Source organism: Morone saxatilis, unplaced genomic scaffold (genome assembly GCF_004916995.1).
Source record: "Morone saxatilis isolate NCDOM2014 unplaced genomic scaffold, NCSU_SB_2.0 Contig18, whole genome shotgun sequence".
In the NCBI taxonomy this organism is placed as follows: Eukaryota; Metazoa; Chordata; class Actinopteri; family Moronidae; genus Morone; species Morone saxatilis.
This window is the reverse complement of record NW_023339740.1, coordinates 13521727-13542241: the sequence shown is the minus strand read 5'-3', so window position 1 is coordinate 13542241 and position 20515 is coordinate 13521727. Positions and strand designations below refer to the sequence as shown.

General features: G+C 39.7%; 1 protein-coding gene across 1 annotated transcript in view; it reads right to left on the bottom strand.

Moving 5' to 3' along the window:
- The window catches only part of LOC118328115 (FYVE, RhoGEF and PH domain-containing protein 5-like), an 18837-nt gene extending 3742 nt beyond the window's left edge, over positions 1-15095 (bottom strand). The window contains exons 1-12 of the mRNA XM_035661721.1: positions 14891-15095; positions 11767-14338; positions 8156-8306; positions 7593-7651; positions 7449-7479; positions 6550-6701; positions 6244-6400; positions 4373-4463; positions 4237-4287; positions 3705-3763; positions 1954-2025; positions 1653-1737 (exon numbers count right to left, since the gene is read on the bottom strand). Of these exons, the coding sequence (XP_035517614.1) occupies positions 1653-1737; positions 1954-2025; positions 3705-3763; positions 4237-4287; positions 4373-4463; positions 6244-6400; positions 6550-6701; positions 7449-7479; positions 7593-7651; positions 8156-8306; positions 11767-14338; positions 14891-14900 (3490 nt within the window). The 5' untranslated portion in view covers positions 14901-15095. The remainder of the gene's footprint in view (positions 1-1652; positions 1738-1953; positions 2026-3704; positions 3764-4236; positions 4288-4372; positions 4464-6243; positions 6401-6549; positions 6702-7448; positions 7480-7592; positions 7652-8155; positions 8307-11766; positions 14339-14890) is intronic.
- Between the last annotated feature and the right edge of the window lie 5420 nt (positions 15096-20515).

The window sequence follows — 20515 nt, the reverse complement described above, 5'->3', positions numbered from 1 at the left end:
TGCACATCAGAGGACACATAACAATACACATAGTCCAAATAGTCAGCTGCCCAGACTTCAATAGTCATGTATGTGCAGCAGTTCTCCAGTAGGTGGCACTTTAAGCTAATACAAAACTTGACTTGAGACACACACACACACACTGCGTATCCCCCAAAAGAAACCAATCTCCCACCTCCATCTCAACCATTGTCACACAGATCTCGACTGGTTAACTTAGACCTCAAACACAAAACTTAAATTAACAGTCATCCTCCATATATAAATGTACTTAATGCTACTCCACTTGATGTTTGACCTTCACTGTGCAGAATGATGTATGTATGTGTAGAGTTTGACACTAGAAAGTTACTTTCACATTCATCTGCTGAAGGGGCCAACTAGTTTGGAGTCCAACCATGTACGTGAACAAGTGTAATGAAGAAACTTGACACCTTCAGCATTCATTCACTGAGAATGGACTTTTCAGTGATGTTGGAGATACTTGGTGTCTACTAGTAGTAGTAGTGAAAAGTTGATCATATTCATCAATTCTAGATTTTAAACGGGAGAGAAGGAGTAAATGTAATTTTAAGAATTTCAAACTAGGCAACCAACCTTTTTTTTAAATAAAAAAACATATCTGATACCAAAATATTATTGCAAGCAGAGTATTTGTGTATGTCTTAAAATGTGTCTGCGGGATACTTCAGTAAATAGATATCAAAGATTATATCAAACTGGATCATTAACCTCTGTATCATTTTTTCCAGTGAATCGTTTTACTCACTGTCCCTGTGTGTTTTAGTAGTTTTGTTATAAGACCAGCAGCTCCTGCAGACTTGTTTTATTGTGCCGTGTCCAACATTAATAATAGCTGATAACATGTGATCAACGTCTGGCTAAATAAACTGCCAGGATAAAACGTTATGCAGTGATGATTACCAACATTCTTCCAGAAGAGACATTTATGAGCTTTTTTAGTATCGAGCCCAGACCACAAATTTTGAAAACACCACAGGAGGGAAAAGCAGCACGCTCTGATGATGCTCTATAGACAATTTGTGAAGGCGTTCAATTTTCTAAACTCTCTTGATTATTTCAAGGCTATCTCTATTTCATGATTTTTGTAAATTGAATATCTAGAACAGTCTGTCGTCTGTCTCATCCATGCAATAAATTATGTTGTGTTGATCTGGCTGTGACTGGTAGCGAGAAATGATAGTTTAAACATACAACTTTATCAATTAGATCTTCCTCCCCTACCTCTACATCCTTCTCCCTGTTCCCTTTAGCGTTATCATAGTCAGCTAGTAGCCATATATTAAAGGTGCTGAAGACAGATCCGACTAATATTTAGCTCATAGAAATAAAGTTATAAAAGTTCACAGGTGTACATGGATCATTCAGTTTATAAGGAGCTGCTGGTGACCTTCCCTGTGCTGTCCATAAAGAACTGGCTCAGGAAGTCAGCATTCAGAAACATCCTGGCAGGAAACCCTGCTCTTAATAGCTCAGTCTGGACTTTTAGAAACAGACCAGACAGAAAATGCCTCACTCTCCAGTTTACACACAGATGTCTTAAAAACTTAATGTAGTTACATGATGTTTATAAATAATGTACACATTATGACCACTGGCACATGTGTCTATCTAACTTATACACTACTAACACGAAGCAGTGTTTACCAAAAACAGATGGCGGGGCTGTCGACTCTTCCTGCTGACCTTCATCAGGGTACCCTCTTTCACAAAGACCTGATAGAGAAAGCATATGTACAAAAACTGAACACTTCACAAGTCATGACACATACAGTAGAGGGCATCTGCAGTAATTAGTGTTGTTTTTAAAAGCGGGCTGGCTGGGGATTCCCAGCTGAATGATTGTGTAAAGGGCAACACAGGGGTGGTGCAGGGCAGACAGGGTGGGCTGGCAATCACCAGACAGAAACAATGCTGTTATCAGAGTCATACCCTGCCAGGCTGCAGCAGGTCCCGTTGGCCACGCACGCTGTACTCTATGTTGACCAGACGCAACAAGTTCTCCTGAGACACAAAGAAAGATAAGAACAGACAGACAAGACGAGAAAATGAGACGCCAAAATAAGAGAAACGATGAAAGAGCATTGTTTTTAGACAGAGTTATCAGCTGGATCAGGCAGGTATGTCATATATTGTTCTCTTTAGAAAGCCAGACTTCAGAAATGTCATCATTTGGCATGTTACTCTAACTAGTGCACTAATAGCCACCAAACACAAGAGTCTGCAGTCAGGCTAGTGGCTCTTTGAGGCTGTTCTTTGGTACAGCAGTGCTTTGAGCTAAATGCTGGATAAGCATTCTCACATGCTCACAATGGCAATGCTAACATGCTAATGTTAAACTGGTACAGTCACCACCCAAACCATAAAATTTGGTGTAGTGCTAATTTGCAAATGTTTGCATGCTAACACACTCATATAATGCACTGCACCAAATTTTATGGTAATACATCTAATAGCTATTGGGCCATTTCAATCAAAAACAACAAATTTGACACTAGTGGATAAGTCAGGGGATTACCAGAGTCATTAAGATGCATCCTCTGGGGACCATTACTGTCCAAAATTGCATGGCAACCGATCCAATAGTTTTCAGTGACTGAGCGTGTGTGATATAAACTTATGTCTCTGATTATGATCTCTGATATCATTCTTTAAAAGGATAAACAGTGTGCTGTATGTTTTACAATCTACATATATTGGTATTTTTGTCATCAGAATCTGTATTTAATATGATTATGTTGTTTATTCTTTACACCGATTTCTATTGCATTTCTGTCCGATCTGGGAGTGGAATCCCTCCACTGTGGCTTTTCCTGAAGTTTCTTCCAATTTTTCCCTGTTAAAAGGTTTTTATGGAAGATTTTCTTACCCGAATCGAGGGTCTAAGGACAGAGGGTGTTGAATGTTGTACAGATTGTAAAGCCCCCTGAGGCAAACTGTGATTTGTGATTCTGGGCTATATAAATAAAATTTGATCTAACTGTAAATGTATGAACCACATGATGGTGGTTTCCAACCTAGGGGTTGAGACTATCACAAATGGTCTCAAGATAAATTTGAGGGGTCATCAGATGATTAACATGAAAAGAAAGCAGAAAGAAACCTATTTTTTGCTACACAAAGTGATGCTTATTTTTTCAGATCTTTTGCTCTATTTGAAGTTTGACTGAAAACAGACACTGCTTTGTTTGAAGGAGCCACAAACCTGAAAGGTTGGGAACCACTGCTCTGTGCATTAGTAGTGTGAAAGATGCAACCTTAAGCAAAGAGTATAATATATATTTATATCCTAACATTAGAAATGGGAGATCATTTTTATAATTTGTTGGGGTGAACATGCATCTCATATTTCTTCCTCTGTATGCATTCAGTCAAATCTAGACTGTGAAAAGTGATGCTACATTTACTCAGGAAGCAGTTAAATTAATATGTTTAGGACCTAGACCTTTGGTGGATGACTGGGCAGGGAAGATCTTAAAGTCATAAGGGTTTAGTGTATACATTTACAGAATTAGACTCTTTAACACAAACAGATATTATTGGAAGAACTAATCGAAGGGATTCTTTACTGTAGATATGTGTTTTATTTTGTGTTACAAAGTTTAGGTCGAAATAAGATATATAATTCTGGATGCAAATGGTTGTTTACAGATGAGTTACATATGCCCACACATGGCACTTACCCCATGTTTTATGCTGTCATTTGCTTGATCTGCAATGTCAGACACAACTGCCACAGCGGCTGCATAAGACAAACACAGTAAAAGGGAATTAGGAAAGACACTTCATGTTAAGACGTGCAAACAATCACAGTGAATATTCAAAACAGGTGAGATGTGTCTTTGTTCTTTGACTCTATGTAAAAAGCCACCAAACATAAAGCTCAAAATGAGTCAGGAGCCCTGATGTGTCTACAAGCCTGGACTGGGGTGGCTCCCTTATCGCAGATAAGAGATAGTGTTGTCGCAACTGGCCTTCTCATGAATTACACATTACAGTTTCCCACAGAAAGGGCTGAAATGACTACCTAGTGGGTTACCACCGCAAACAAAAAAGATCTAAATTGGCTCTCACATGGCCATCTCTCCATGCCGAATGAGCACAAATAAATTTTGTGTAAACACAGAGCCACAAACACAAGCCAGTAGGGCTCTCCTGTGAGTAACAGAGTGAGCAGCCTCTGTCCACACTGGGTCTGCTCTTTATATATGGTACCTTGGGTGTCTTCATACTCCTTGGAATCAGGGGAGAGGTTGTTCAGGTAATCTATGAGAGTAGTGAGAGAAAATGAATGCAACCACTATAAGTGAAATATATTTTTCATTTAGAAAAGATAAGACTCGAGACTCACCAGTGAGGAGCATGCGGTACTGAGCTACACGCACAATGACCTGCAGGAGCTGATGTTTCAGAGACACTTTCTCCCCAGCTGGACTCTCCTGCTGAAACAAAACGAAGTCAACATTTACACTGTGTTGTTGCTGCTCATTAGCAGGGGTGGATCTAAAGAAATATACATGGGATGGAAAGGGGGTCGCATGGACACTTTAAGGTGACATAATCACATATATTAATATTTGTTTGGAAAAGCCCCCAAATGAAGATATTTCAACTCGAAAACATTATGTTATTGTGGCACATTATAAAGCATTGAATAGAAAGATCTGCTGGCAGCACTCACACATGAACAACATCCACATGAACTTTGGCCAAACAACATGTCAGATTAATTATAACAGTCAAGGGATCTCACTGAATGTGTAAAAAACTTTAACAATACTCGAGCTTTGAGTAGAATCACCACCCCATATTTTAAGTGTGAACAAGGGCCAATAACACAGACTGCTGGTCAGCACAGAGCCTGGCAGGATAAACGTGTGTGTTTGTGTGCATGTGCAAACACAGCAATGCTGCACGCCACTATGTATCAACACCCTCATTCCCAATAATCACTTTATTAATAATGAATCTCTCTCCAAACACACGCACACATGCACAGACACTTTCAAAGTGATAATAACATTGAACTGAGAGTTTTATTTTTTGCTTTAATTCATTTCAAAGCCTGAAAAACCTTCTGTCAGCGTTTCCCATTTAAAAACTGAAAATTATAAACTGATAACCAATGAAACAGAAAAGAGCTTACTGTGCTGACATTAATACACAAAGTGGTTAGGAAAATCTCAGGACTTTTATGCTCTTAAATCAGACAGAGAAAACTGCCCAGCTCTGCAAAGACTTTCTGCCAAGTCCTCTCCTTTGTGGTCTATAAACTGAATGGAAAATATTGAAAACTGAATTAAAAAGTCGATTGTGATGCCTTTAAAGGTTTGCATATTTTGCTTCTAGTCACAAGGGCTCTCTTCTCTCTCACACAGAGACAGGCTAATACCACATACTCAGCTATTGCCATCTCTCTTACCACAAAACAAGTGCTCCATCTTTGTCATTGCACATAGAGACACACACTGAACTCTGCTGACAAAAGATAAGGTGCAGAGATAATTGAGGCTCTTGATAACCATCGAATATGAGAGATTGAAACCAAAGTTTCACAGTTACTTTAATGCTTAAAACCTTTGCAATGTTTCACCACCTCAACTATACTGTACATCCACATGTTCCCAGTAGTTATGTTAGTATTTACACATTCAAGCAGTGAGCAAAACCTTTGAATTACACATGCAAAAAGGAAGAGGAGTATGAAGAGAATATAGGCTTCCTTCACTGAAGAGCCAATGAGAGTATCACGTGTCACATGGACAAAACACACTTTATGTATGTTTTGTTATTGTTTGTATACCAGAATAGCTTAATTACATGACAAAAAATCAATAAAATAATACTGCATATACACAAGTATGAACTTGGCCCAGTGGTTAGTGAAGATATTTATCATATTTGTGTCCTTTCTCATGATCTTGTGGTATGTGTGCATATACCGTGCATATCATTTTAATTTTCAGTTAGAATTTTGAGAAGGTTTAAAGTGTTGTGAATTATGTAAAAAAAAATCTAAATTAACCTTTGTCTCTCTTCCTCTTCTAGAGCAGTAAAGTCATTCAAGTGTTTGGTGGTTAATTCAAGATTTTCTTACTACATGGTCCTGCAACATAGCAGTACCTGACTGTTGTTGGCAGTGCATGGGGAGTTTGTACGGGCTTGAAATTATGTGTTGCATAGCCTGTTTTGTGTTAGTTAGAGAAGAACTGTCGGTCTCACCTCAAACTGGTGAACAATGGCTGCAAAGGCAGGTGAAGTTCGGCAGCTGTCTTCCAGCAGGCTCATACTGCGGTCGTAGTGGCCAATGTAAGTGGTAAAAACCAAGAACTCGGCTTTTCTGGACAGGAAGATGTCTGCAATCCTCTGGCTCTCCTCCCTGAGAAACAGAGGTGAGAGGATGAAAGAGAAAAGCAGCATGCACCAGTCCTCAGGTAATGCTTTCTGAGCTGCATTAACGTGTGCACTCTGTGGAAGAGGAGGGCCGACTGTGGAAGCTATGTGCACCACACGATGTACTCTTCTCACCAGTGTCGGATTCGATTCTCCAGCTCGTTGAGGATTCTGCGGTGCAGGGTGTAAATATCAGGCAGCTCATTAAGAATCTCTCGAAGCCTCTCTTCATCCAACACAGGTTCCCCCTCGTCCCCGACTGCTGCCCCCACCGCTTCCCGAAAATCCTGGCACACAGGCGAGTACAAAGGGATGGTTAAACTCTCACTAAACGTACAATTCACTAAATCCTGCATTCCTCACGTTTTTACCGTATCTTCTTCTTCTGCAATCGTGTAACAAGATAGCAGGGAGGACATGAGGTATTTTATCAAGAAATCTAATCATTGATAAGAACACTGGGGCATTCCCACACCAGAGGATACATCTGGGAAAGGAAGTGCGAGGGCAGCACTTGTTCCTCCCTCATTATCACTGCTGAGGTGCTCTAGAGCAAGGCACAAAAACTTCTCTAGTGGAGCTGCCAACAGATCAGACCATCAGTCTGTAGTGTGCAGCGACTGTCAATGAGTGTGGAGCAAATGTTCCTGGAAAGTTTGTACTCAGTGAATTTACTTTGGTTAAATCAAGAGCAGACACACAACATAAATAGAATTTAATAAAACTTCCTTTATACAGATGGAATTAAATTAAATACAGTGTGCATCTTTTTGACAGAACAAGACTGCTCAAGACAGGAAGCTGACAAAAATGTGCATTACATCGGAGGGGATTTAAGAGATAAAATGTAAACCAGAGCAAAGGAACATGAACTTCTTTTCTTTAATATGCAACTCTGAAACTTCAACTCTGCAGAGCTCAGAGAGCAAAATGTAGAAACTACTGTAATTCTCTCCCACTGAGAATATCTAACTATGTACATGAGAATTATATTCCAATCATAAATTGAAAGTGAATAGAAATAAATCACTTACTTCCTGCAGGAGCTTGAGGGCTTTTACATGCCTGTGAACAGAGAAATAAATACACAATTAAACAGAATAGTGGAGGTAACTTTATTAGTTTTGATGGATGAGCGGAGATGTTTGATAAGGGAAATTAGTTTACATGTAACTCACAATCTCTCTGTATCCACCAGCTCTTTCGCGATGTAAAAGGCTCTGGATCGGCCATCAGGCTGTAAACAATCATATTATTTACTTAATAAGCCCAGGGTTAGGAAGAGCTAAAGCATTTTGGCTGCATTTCAACAAAAATAGCTGCCTCCTCTCCCTCTCCACAGTGTCTCCAAGCGACAATCAAATTCTAAATAATGAAGACAGCCGTGTAGTAGCCCATTAACCCCCATTAACCCGCATTAAAATCCTGGCTTGTGAGGGCAATTTTGCAATTGCCCAAGGTGAAAAACGGTTCACTTTATTTTATTCTGTTCTGTTCTTCAAATATATTGTTATTTCTGCCTACCATTTGCAAAAATGTGACATGTGCCCTGACAAGATTGTGGCACAAAACAAAACAAATCACTTAAATAGTTGACAGAAGAAATTAGGGGGAAAAAGATATTAATCAATTAATTAACTAATGCTAATATATTTTTAAATTTCATACAGGAGTCTCAAATCCCAAAACACATATAAATATTTCCATGTTTTGGACTCATCAGACATTTGTCAGAACTAACCTGTCTATCGTAATTGTCTGCAACTCCATCTTCCTCCTCAGAGGTGCGTCCTTGGTCATCCTCACCCGCTGTCTCTCCCCCAGCATCACCCACTGAAACAGTCTGTGGAGCGACAGCCACCGAACACACGTTGTAGGCTTCTGTATAGGCACTGGTGAGAAAGAGGAGGTATTATGGTGATAAATAAAGTACATGAAGGCAGGCTCCTGACAAACAAAGCCAGATGAAGTTACTTGCATTACAATAGATGATGAAATGTCAGCCTGATCTAATCACAAGTCACAGCCTTAGTGCAGACATGATTGGTGCACTTCAGAGTGATTTTAATCCTAAGAGTTTTTATTTTATTTTAAAGGAGTAATTCAACATTTTAGGAAATCCTTTTTTTACTTTGTTTCTGCAGTGTTTACTCCCTACGTGTTGGCTTCATTTGCCACGGAGGTTGCCGCTTGGCTGGGACCAGTAACTTAAGACAAACAGGATACAAATTTCTGTTAGTTACAATGTGCTGGTAAGCAGTTTTTGTTACCTTTGGACAGCAGGCTAGCTGTTGCCCCCTGGTTTCCAGTCTTTATGCTAAGCTAACCTAACTACTCCTTTCATGACTGTGACTTTTAAGAACCATAAAGATGTGAATATGTGAGTATTTCTCAGGACAAAGGGTATAATTAGAAGATACATGTTCTTCTTTCCTATTCCTTTAATCTTTATTATCTTAGTTATCTTGTGACCCCTTAGTGAACCACTGGTCTTGTGGTCGGTAAAGAAGCATTTCAGACTGTATGGTTTTTACCACAAATTTAAATTTGGGGGGTTTTATAATGTCCTCACACCTTCATTCATTCGATAATAATTCAGATGAATTTCATTTAACAATCTAAGCTATCTTTATGGTCCTTTATGGTCGGAGATTGAAATATCACTATAATAAACATATTCAGCATTAGAAGCAAATGTGAATAGATGAAACATTTCGGATCTAGAGGAACCAATAAACTGATCCTGAAAGGCCTGCGGCGACAACTGTACCCAGCCAGGGACGCGTGTCGGTGTTTTATGCTACGAGATCTTCTGCAGGAAGCCCAAATGAATATGCTAATGGCTGCAGCTCAGTGGGGAGTGTAAGCTATGCAAATAAAAACACTACTAGTTACAGTAGTGATACAGTAGTCCTCTATGTGACCACTTGCCTTGCCGATGTTCCTGCCATGTTTCACTCCGAGCACCAGTGAATTTAACCCCACTGAGATGCAAATTAGCTACATATGAACAACATAGTGAGCAGTTTCAGATCTCCGCATCACACACATTAGAGCTGCACGGCCCATTACTGCTCACAGGATCAAACTTTGGATGAGATACCAGAGGGTGTTTGAACCACAAACTACATGCACAGTTTCTATATTAGGCTTTTATATCACTCCCTCTGTCACTTCTCACAGTCTTGCTATGTTGTATGACAGCTCAAGGCAAAATCTATGGAGATAAATTACAGGAGGAGATAAGAAATAATCATTTTTCTTTTTGCCTCAGGTTCACTGGTGAGCCTATTTGTTCCAATGATAGCAGTAATGGGGCAAATATGCCAAGAATCCCCAAACTGTGATGTGCTAAAATTATCCCTTTAGGCTACTGTAAAACTAACGGCCTCAACCATTGAGCCTGCTGTCCTTCCGGATGCTGCTTTTGCTTTTAGTCCCGGCCACTGTGTTCAATTGAAGTTCAAAGTCTGAAAATGATAATCATACCTCTGTCTCGGTGTCTAACTTTTGCAATTCTGTATTTTATGATGGAAAAACAGTGACTATGAAAAAAGATTTTAAATAAAATTAAATGAGGCAAAATGTTTTCAAACTTTGAAGTCTTACCTGCCCAAAACTTTAATCAGTTATCAAAATTGTTGCAGGATATTCTACTAATCAATTGATTGTTTATTTCAGCTCTTTGCTCACTTTTAATGGAGTCATATCATTTTTTGTATGATAATTTTGTGTTTTCTAAAACTGTGAAATTCTAACTTCAGCTTCAATTAATTCAATTCAATTCAATTTAAGCCCACCTGGGTTTTCTACACACTCTATTATCTAATTTAATGCTTTCATAGCACACTCACAGTCAAACAAACATAAATACCTTTGCCAGATCCTGAAGTGGGAACACTACCAGTACAATAAGCTCATTGTGAACCCAATAAATCAACACAGGCTGACATTTGTCTAGCCATGTGTTTTACAATATATCAAAGTATCCCTTAAATACAATTTTAAACTTCATAAGCAAAATTATAAAAAAAGTCACACACTTTTGGAATACTATAGTATTTAAATTGATGTGTACAAACAAAAAAGCAAATCGCATGTTAAAACTTGCTCATCTGCGAAAAAGACTAGTAGGAGACACAGGCTGGAGGCACCAGCAGAGTGAAGAAGAGGATACAATGAAGAATGTGTATGTACTTATACTTATATCCATTAGAGTACTTTAGTAAATATACAACAAGTTTTTATATCAAATCAAATGTTTGTTCTCCATTTAATAAAAATTTATTTTAGAGCCTTTGTTGTGCAGTTTTTCTAACCACAATGATGAGAGAGAACCACTGCAGTGAACAACTGCTGACTACAGAAGATACTGAGATTGTATCTCCGCCTGTTGTTTCTGACTGGATAGAGAAGAGCAATGACTTCACAATGCTCTGACTATTAATCATCCTGAGCGGCCTGTATGATATGGGCACAGTCAACAGGAATGTAGGGGGGATGGGTTAATGTCAGCATAGCATGGTTGATCATACCAACAAATAACACCACAGCGGGGAGACTAGAGGCTCTACCTATACAGCATCAACAAGATCCTGTTTTTACACCTAGAATGATTTGTGAATGAAACCAGTTTTCACTTAGATCTAAAGAGACCACCCCCACCACCACTACCACCTCCAGCGTTTCCTTCTCTACCACCCAACATGCCCCAACAACACACAGACACATCACAGCTTAGTACATCTCACTGCATAGCAAGAGAGAAGCGACTGCACTGACCTCTCTACCACTGATCCCCACATCCATGTCTGCTGTGATCGCAGCATCAGGGGACTCAACATAATAAATAGTTATAAATCCTCCTCCCCAGGGGCATTGTTAAACCCTCACAGTGGCCGAGCAGTAATAAAAAAGACTTGTGCTCGGTGTAAAAGATGGCAAAGATCACTAATATTATGTCCAGCAGCATCAATCTACATGAACACCCACTTGCACACAGACACAAAGTCAGTCGGTCTGTTCCTTTGGTCCAAACTGAAATATCTCAACATCTATGAGATGGATTATCATAAAAAATTGTACAGACATTCACAGTCCCCAGAGGATAAATCCTATTACGACTTTAGTGATATCTAGAGTCTTTCTATAGCGCCATCAGGTCAAATTGGTCAATTTGTCCACTACTTTGGTTTCAGTAATGACATTCCCATCAGCCTCAGCTGTAATTTGTGTTTAGAGCTAATTAGCAAATGTTGCATGGTGAACATAACATATCATATAACTGCTCAACACCAGAATGTTTTTTTATTTCAAGCACAGCTGTAGACTCTTGTAATCATGTTTACGTACCTTTCTGTTTCCTGTTCGGATGTCTGAGTTGTACTCCTGAACCCAGGGAGGCTGCTCATGTCCACATAACCGTCAGTGTCATTGGCTGAGGACAGAGCCCGACTGGGACGGTCAAAGAACCCTGTGAATGGCGTTTGTCTTACAGGTCTCCGCTGCGGGACCTGGAGGTTCTCGTAATCCGAGCTGATTGCAGGAACATTCTCGTAGTCTGAGGTATTTGCGTTGGGAAAGGAGATGGAGCGAGGCTTAGTCAGGGGAAGAGGTGTGAAAGGCACACGGGAGCGGTCCTCAAAGGACTCCACCCGGACAACGCTGCGATTGAGAAAGGCCATGGAGCTCCCTTTTCTTTTGCTGTCATTGTAGAGCAAGAATTTTGAGGCCAGCTCAGGTGAAACATGAGGTTTAAAAGCAGAGCGCGAGTTGAGATGTGGAGAGCTACTTAGGCTGTGTCTATCTAGATCCAGTAGTCTGCTGGGCATGTGGTGGCTGGACTCTGCTGAGGACTTGAAGGAGGATGGGTTGACATCCACCACAGACTTGCTCTCAGTTTTTCGCCTAAATTTGAGCATCAGGAAACGCTTAATGGAGGATTTCTTTTTCCTGTTTTTCTCAGACGAGTCTCCTTCCATGAAAAGCGAGGGGGAACTCTTTGTGATGGGCCTCTTGGTGATGTAGGCCAGGTCAAACGGAGGAGGGATATCCACTACAGAGGTCGGAGTGGACAGGCCACTGGACGACAGAGGTGAGCACCGGGAGAAGCTTCCAGATGAACAAATTGCACCTCCCTGTCTTGGGGATCCTTCCCTGTAGCTGTAGGCACCCAGAGGTGTGTCCTGTCCCTCCATAGAGAGAGAGCGGGGGTACAGGGACAAATAGTGGGGTTTGGCATGGGTCTTGTGCAGCATTGAGCTCAACATGGGACTGCTGCTTAATGCAGGTTGTCCGAATCCACTCATGTAGGGCCTCTGGACAAACTGCATTCCCATGTCAGCCACATTATTATTAAAGCGGTGTGACAGCGAGCGGGCACGCCTCTCTGTTGTTCTCTTATCAAAAGGGAAAACATTTTCACCCTCTGAGCTGTGGCCTGGCTCCTCATAGACATGCTCATCGCTGATGTCCTGCTCCGTGTCGGTGGTGTCATCCAGAAACGGCACTATGTGACCCTCCAGGTCTTCCTCGTCTCTGAAGACATCTGAGTCATTCGGGGAGAGCAGCTGGCTCTCTGAGAGAGAAGATGTCAGCGAGGTGTCAGTGTCTGTTGGCACTGAGATGGATACCAGCCTGAATCTTGGCTGGCAGTCTAAATGATTCAACAAGGCCTCCGCTGTCTGAGCTTTGAGTTCTTCAGTTTTGACAGTCGTCCTTTTCTGGTATGTTCTTGCCTTGTTTTCAACTCTGTAGTGGCTGCTGTACCCATTGTTACCAATCTCCACGTAATCTTCAGAGGATTGTCCATTTTCTGGCGTTTCCTCATATATCCCGGTTGATACTCCGCTGCTGTTTATAGACATAAGTTTCTGTGGAATGAGCGGACTCTCTGGTAGACCCTCAGCTGGGTTATTCCTTGGCATTATCTCTCTGTTAATAATGTCCTCTGAGGAGACATAATAAGGTTCAGGAGTTGGATCGTCCTCTATGGCAACATGTCTCTCACATATCTGTTTCTGGTCTTTGGAAATAAAGTCAGAAAAACTAATGTTCTGCAGGTTTTTGCCCTTTTCCTTTATTTTATGGCCACACCTAAACTTCAGGATGTTACAAGTAATGCCACAATCTAGAGCAGATTCCTCTTCTTTCTCCTCTCCATCTGTTAGAACAACTTGTTTAGCGGTGTCATTGCTGAGGAGACCCAGTTCGTCTGTGAGAGACTCAGTTAAATCATCAGCTGTACAGTCACTGGTTTCATCCTGCTTGATTTGAAGCTTTTCCTCACTCTCATTCATGTGTCGATTTTCAGCAGAAAAGCATCCGGCCTCCTTGTCAATGCTATTAACAGAAATGTCTCCCACTGAGAGGCCATCTGGATCAGCCAGCGCCTCGCCAGCATCACAACCTTCAGCGTCCATGTCCTCCGTCGTGTCTGTGTCAACCATCTCCACCGCCTCCTCAGAGTCAGCTGTGAGTCCAGCATCACTGACCCAAACGGAGTCCACCTCCTCTGTTAGAGCACTGTCAGTTAATCTCCAGTCCTCGTCCATCTTCTTTACCATGTCTTCTTCCTCTTCCTTTACCTCCTCTGTCACCTCTCCGTCCGCCGCCACAGTCTTAACATCTTTTTGTGGTGATTTGAGGATGTAGGCGTTAAATTGTTTCCCTGCTGGCAACAACTCTGCAACCACTTTGTTTAGACCGTTCTCTGTCTCGTGCTCTTCATCAACCTCGCCACCTGAAGTTAGCAAGCCGCCATTAAAGCACCCTCCCTGGTTGCCATTAAGCTCTCGGGTGACTTTAGGCTTTGGGGCTATCGAAGGTTTGGGACCCCTGGCTGCAGACATGAGAGGGGAGGGCAGTTTCAGGCTGGCGTGACAAACAAATCTTGGCTTTGGAGCAACAGAAGGCTTGGTGCAGTCTGAAAGAACAACAGGAAAAGGAAACTGTAAGATTATGTGCTTTAAAATAGCCTACAGGTCATTTGCATTGTGTCCCTGTGACCTAAAACTGCTCAAAGATTCTGGATATTCTAATGTGGTCGCGCAGTTGAGATTTTTTTCAGTTTACAATATTTACAATATATATAATATAAGAACTAATCTGGCAACCTATCAATTGTAGGTCAGCCTTCCACAGCCTTTTCAGAAAGAGCTAAAACTAATAATTTGATAGTACAAGGACACAATAAAGGACTTAAAATGAGTAGTGTTTGCTTTTACTTTGAGAAAAATACAAAATAATGTAAGGGATTTCCCTGACTCACTTCCTGTGATTCAAGAGGTGGATTCACCATCTATACACAGGAATGTACAAAAAAGTCAAATATCCTATATCATCTATATTTGTTCTCCACCCAGCTCTATGCTTAAATACTAAAAATATACTAAATACCCAACACACACATTGGAATAAAGGTTTTGAAGACCAGCAGTTCAAAACCACCCTTGTCCTTTAAAATAAATGATCTCACCTGTGTTCATTTTGGCGACGCGAATATCTCCAACATCTCGTCCACGGAAGCAGCTTCGTTACGCACAATTTTATAATAACAGGAGCCAAACTCGAGTTAAATTGTCCAAACAGAGAGTGAGTGAGCCTGACTGAACACAGCTCCGTCTATCTTCCTCTAAGAAGGAAACGCTGCTCAGCTGATCGCCTGTGCGTCCTACAGCGCGCCGGGACGCGACTGGAAACCAAATGGAGAGAAATCTCGATCAGCGCTCACCATCACACCACCCTCCAGGATCCCTCTCACAGCAGCAGCAGGTCCTGGCAAGTGCTGAAAATGTTAACATCAGCCTACAACTGAATGTACAGGCTGATTGGTAGTTTAATATGTGCCAAGATCTGCCATAATAAACACACATTTCAGACATTATAGCAGATTTATAATAAAACAGTATTAAAAGCGTTTCTTCTACAAGTAAAACCAACAACTTTGGGTGATAGAAATGAATAGAAATAATGCTGCCACTTCGTTAATAAGACACATTTTATGCTGGGTGGGTTTATCAGTTCTAACCAATTGCTTTATTACTGGTAGATAACTTGTTTATTTTGGCAGGTTATGAAAAGTGTTGTCAAAAGTGCTAACTGCAGATTTAATTGATTAAAAATCATTGATTAATGTCTTATTAATACTTATTTTTGCAATAGCTCATTAAGTGGAAAGCTCATGAGCATTTATTATCATTATTATTAACAACATTTTATTACTGTATTTTTTAGCAAATATAAAGGATAAACACCAACCAAAGGTGTGACACAATCTGGAAACCCCAAAGTTGTTCTTATTTATGGTTTATAACTGATCTATAAAGCATTAGTAAATTATTTATTAACTGTTAACAACACCATTAGTTACAACTTACAAACCTTTTATAATTGGTGCTTTACTCTTCATGAAATCCACATTTCTGTATTTTGGTACATTTTGTGAAGTTTAGATTGATTAGATTGATGTATGTTTAGATAAATACATTCTCAGATCCCAGTTACTTCTGATGTTTCACAGAAGATTTGTAATTTTAAATCAGCTCTCCTTTATTGATAAACCAGCCTTATTTCGCTGCACGCCATCTGACTGTCCGATTGGTGTACAGCCCCCTTTTCTACATAACAGGAAACTGCTCTCCCTGTTTCCTGCACAGCCCAACTTAACATCCTTATGCTCACATTTAACCCCTCTGTGAATTGAACTGTGACTCACAGGCGGTGAAGTCAGGGAAACTATTTTTACTCTTCAATTGTGGTCAGCTGGTGAAGATTTATTACACTAAAAAATTCTGTTCCGTGTATCACAGATTCAGTAGCAACAATCAGGGGCATAAAAATGGGGTGTGGCTCTGAGGGGGGTCAGTACGGCAGTAGGAAGATAAAAAGGGAGTCAGGTCCTGATTGTTGTGAGTCCAACACACAGCAACACATGAATCCATTTAATATTTGGTGCAGTTTTTGTTGGTAAATGGACTGACTTTACAAGTAGAAATTATCCTTTTTCAGGTCATAATACATGAGTGTGATTAGATGTAATCCCAGTGTTACATACACAACCTTACAAATTGCTCTAAAAGAGGCTAATCCTGACCAAACAGCACAGTGAAGCAAACTAAGTCTTCCTAGAATACTGAATCTCTCCCAGGCACCAGGCTTTCAATGTCGATGAGTCTGTACAAGACTGTGCATCACTTAACACTTAAAGGTCAAAAGTCAATCCACAGCTACATCAGGAAATCACAGCTACTGACATATGATTGTAAATATTTTGTCTATGATGGGCTCCCTGATACTTGTATTATTGTATTTATAAATTCTTCTTCAAATCTGAGACATTACTAATGTAGGTGTTTGGCTCATTAAAAAACATGATGTGGCTGCACCTTTGACCACCCTGTTGTTGGTGCAATAGTTTTCATATTAAGTCAATAAAGGGGAGGAAGGTGGGCTCTGCAGCAAAAGGGAATGATGACAAACGTGGCCGAAAACATGATCACACACACACACACACACACAATAAAAAATGGTTAAACCATAAGGTTGTCGATATTGTCATGAAATCCAATGTAAAGACCAGAACAAACAATGTGTTCCTCTTTTGATACTTTACAACTTCCAAGTAAAATATCACACATAAATACTTTAATTTTTTTTAAAAAAGGCTCAGCAAAACAGGAGTAAATTGTGAATTTGTTGGAGACTATTTTCAGCTGACAATTGAGTTCTAGTGAGTATTAATGGCTACAGGATAGCGTACGTGGGATTGAATCAAGATAAACTACAGTGCCAGTGTTCATCATAATGATGGCTCACTGACAGAGGAATAAGCTATATCAGGCTTTGCTTTTGTTAGGATCAATTTATTGTTGCCTTTGGTCTTATTGATTTGTCAGTAATAAGAAAAATATAAAATATCTCCAGACTCAGCCTTTAATGTCTTGAGTATTTCTTCTTAATATAAGTCTTTCAACTACAGTGTTTCAAAGTCTTTCAACCTGCTGTAATACAATGAAATTGATTGTTCTCATCTTCAAATCAAAATAAATGTGTTTCTTTATCGATTAGGAGTTCAACACCTAATCCATAACTTGTCCTTTATCTAGGTGGATCTCTCTGATAAGGGTTGGGATATAGGAGATCCAGGTCAGATATATATACAGCCATGATATATGGGTGTGTACAGTAACAGTATTGAACAATGTCGGTGTGTTTTCGGTAACAGATTAGAAAAACAATTTGCAGTCTGAACCCTGAGGTCCATCTCTGTCTGTGTGTCTCCTGTTTGCGTCAGGCGAGGAAAGAGTGCGTCTCCTCCTCTCTCCTGCTATGAGGTGAAACAATAAGACTGGGGTTTAAAAAAGGAACTCCATCTTGATATACTCCTTCCTGTGACTGTTTTCAAGTCTTTCAGCAAAACTAGAGCACAGAGGGCGTAGTCACCAAACTTAATGGATAATTCCAGTTATTTTCAACCTGGGCCTCATTGTCCTACTTTTTGACATCATCGTGGTTTATAAGGTTTTAAAAAAATCTGCCTTTACTTCAACCACTTTATTTTTATTGGTATAAGACGCATTAGGGTCCAAAAACATGAGAAGTTCTGAAGTCTATTTAATTTAATGTTTTCTGTTATATGGCTTAAAACATGTCAGTATAACTAGTCTAACTTGTAATTCTATATTTTTATCAGTAGTCGTACATTGGGTTTCAATAAGTAGAAACTAAAATAAGAAACTAGTCTAAGTCTAAGTTACTTTCACAAAACTCATAAGCAAGAACAGAAAATATCCTTGAAAAGTATTGTTATCTTTGGCAACATCAAATCCGGTAAAATGTAAACTTTTTGAACCAATAGGATGCAGGAACAAACTCTTGTGTCATAGCTGTCTAATTTTAGTTTCTTTTCACATCATGACAAGGAAGAAAACACAGCGGGAGGGTTGTTTTTGTTCTTCTGTGAGAACTTTCTGACGTCCACAATGGGATAAGTTCTGACAAAGGAAAGCTGTAAAAATAAGATTTATGATGTAAAGAAACATTTTACTTTTATACATTAGCATTGTGTTTAGCATTGTAGACACTTTTTGTTATAATGTGTTTTATTTCTCATACAAACCTGTGTACGACAACTATTTACCTTTATAAACCACCAGTTTAGCACCGCACTCCTATCACACTGTCTAAACAGGGTCAAAACTGACAAACCAGAACCAGAGATACCATATTTTTTGTTCCATGTGTTCATTTTCTTTGTCAAAACCTGGCACCTACATTACCCACAATGCATATTGACTGCTGATCGGTCAGAGATTCGGGTGTTATTCTGTTAGCAGCTAATGTAGCCTTGAGCTGGTAGCCTCGAGCAGAGAGAGCTACAGAGGTCGGGTAACCTCACCTCTTTCTAACCCCCAGATTTATTTTACTTTCTCTCTTCAGAGCCAACAAATGCTGACTCAAATGACATCAGTTGAGGCAATTTATCAGATTTCTCGCAGCTCCGTCTGGAACCAGAAAAGGCTTTAAACTTTTTTTTTTTACATAAGCAGTGTGAAATTGAATATCAAATATATCACATAACAGTTGGAAACTTAACCATTAACATAAACATTCAAATTAAACTCTTGTCCTAAAACACAATAATATAAATACTGTATAAAGCTCTAGAGTTAATTTTACCACTCACCCAACCACAGTGCAGTAGGCTAGCTTAATAAGCTATGTGGTATAAAAACATTATCAAACATATATTCTAAAAGGAAATTGACTAAACATGTAAATAGATCTTAAACCATCAACTAAGGAAATGTTGGAGGGCTTTACATGAAGCTTCAGAGGGAATTCAGTACAACTTTGACTCAACCACAACAAACAAAGGGCAACATGACAAAGCCAATTGTGTCTGAATTATAGTTTAATCCTGATTAGCAATGCTTCATATTTGTTTAACACGCTGTCAGCAAACATACCTGTACGTTCAGTTATTATTACACCGGTTTTAACATTTTATATGCTGCATGAATTCAATATTATAATGCATATTAAAACACTTGCTGAGATTTATTCATTGGTTTTGACTTTCAGCAGATTAATCACTGTTGATTTAAGTGACAGCTATTAACAGAAACTGGACAATACATCCATCAGGCTGTTGTCATAGGAAGCAATAAGTCTAATGACCATATTTATGTGAGCACAGACCACACATCACCATAAAACCACAATGGATTAACCTGAAAAGACCCTCTGCCGTGAGTGTCATATGTGTCTTCAATAACTTGATGCTCCTTTACATAAATATGCAGCCTACTATCACCTTTTGTGCTTGTTTTTGTTAACCAGAGCTGCTGTGTGTTTAAAATTAGATGTTTACTTTGGTTTGGTTTCATTAATAATGAAGAGAAATGCAGAGGGGATAAAGTCTGTGTTTTTAGAGGCAACATTCATCTTCTGCTAAAGGATTGAGATGCAAGTAGCCCCTTAACAGCCTCTGCATCTAACAATCAATACTGGCCATGTGACACTGGAGCGTGGAAGAGTGACATCGGTGCTGCCAAGAAACATTGCCTCGTCCAATCCAAACAAAGTCACTGACAGTCACCATAAAATCTACCTCAGTGACCTGATCTGACAGCACATTTTAAACTCTCACTTATTATTCAGCTGCTGCCTCTTCCTGTGACAAGACATACAAGTATGTACATATATGTTATATATATATGTGTATATATGTGTGTATATGTGTATATATGTGGATCCATGAATGTAGGACCCCATTCCTCATAGAGAGAACATAATTGAGAAAATATGTTTTCAGGTCCTTTAAACATTAATAAATGTGGTTATCTGTGTCTGTAAACGCAGTATTTTACTTTCTGCAGCCTGTTTTGTAATCTTCTGTATAATTGACTATATTGGCGGCTTAATCCCCCTCACACACAATAAAAAGGTATAAATGCTTCAAAAGAGCATGTACAATTTGGCATTTTCAACTAAATGGGCAGCATATTGTATGCAGCTTAATACCTTGTTCTGAAAGATTATATCTCCACCATACGTACAGTGAAGGAGGGGGTGACATTGTCACATGCTTTATATGAAT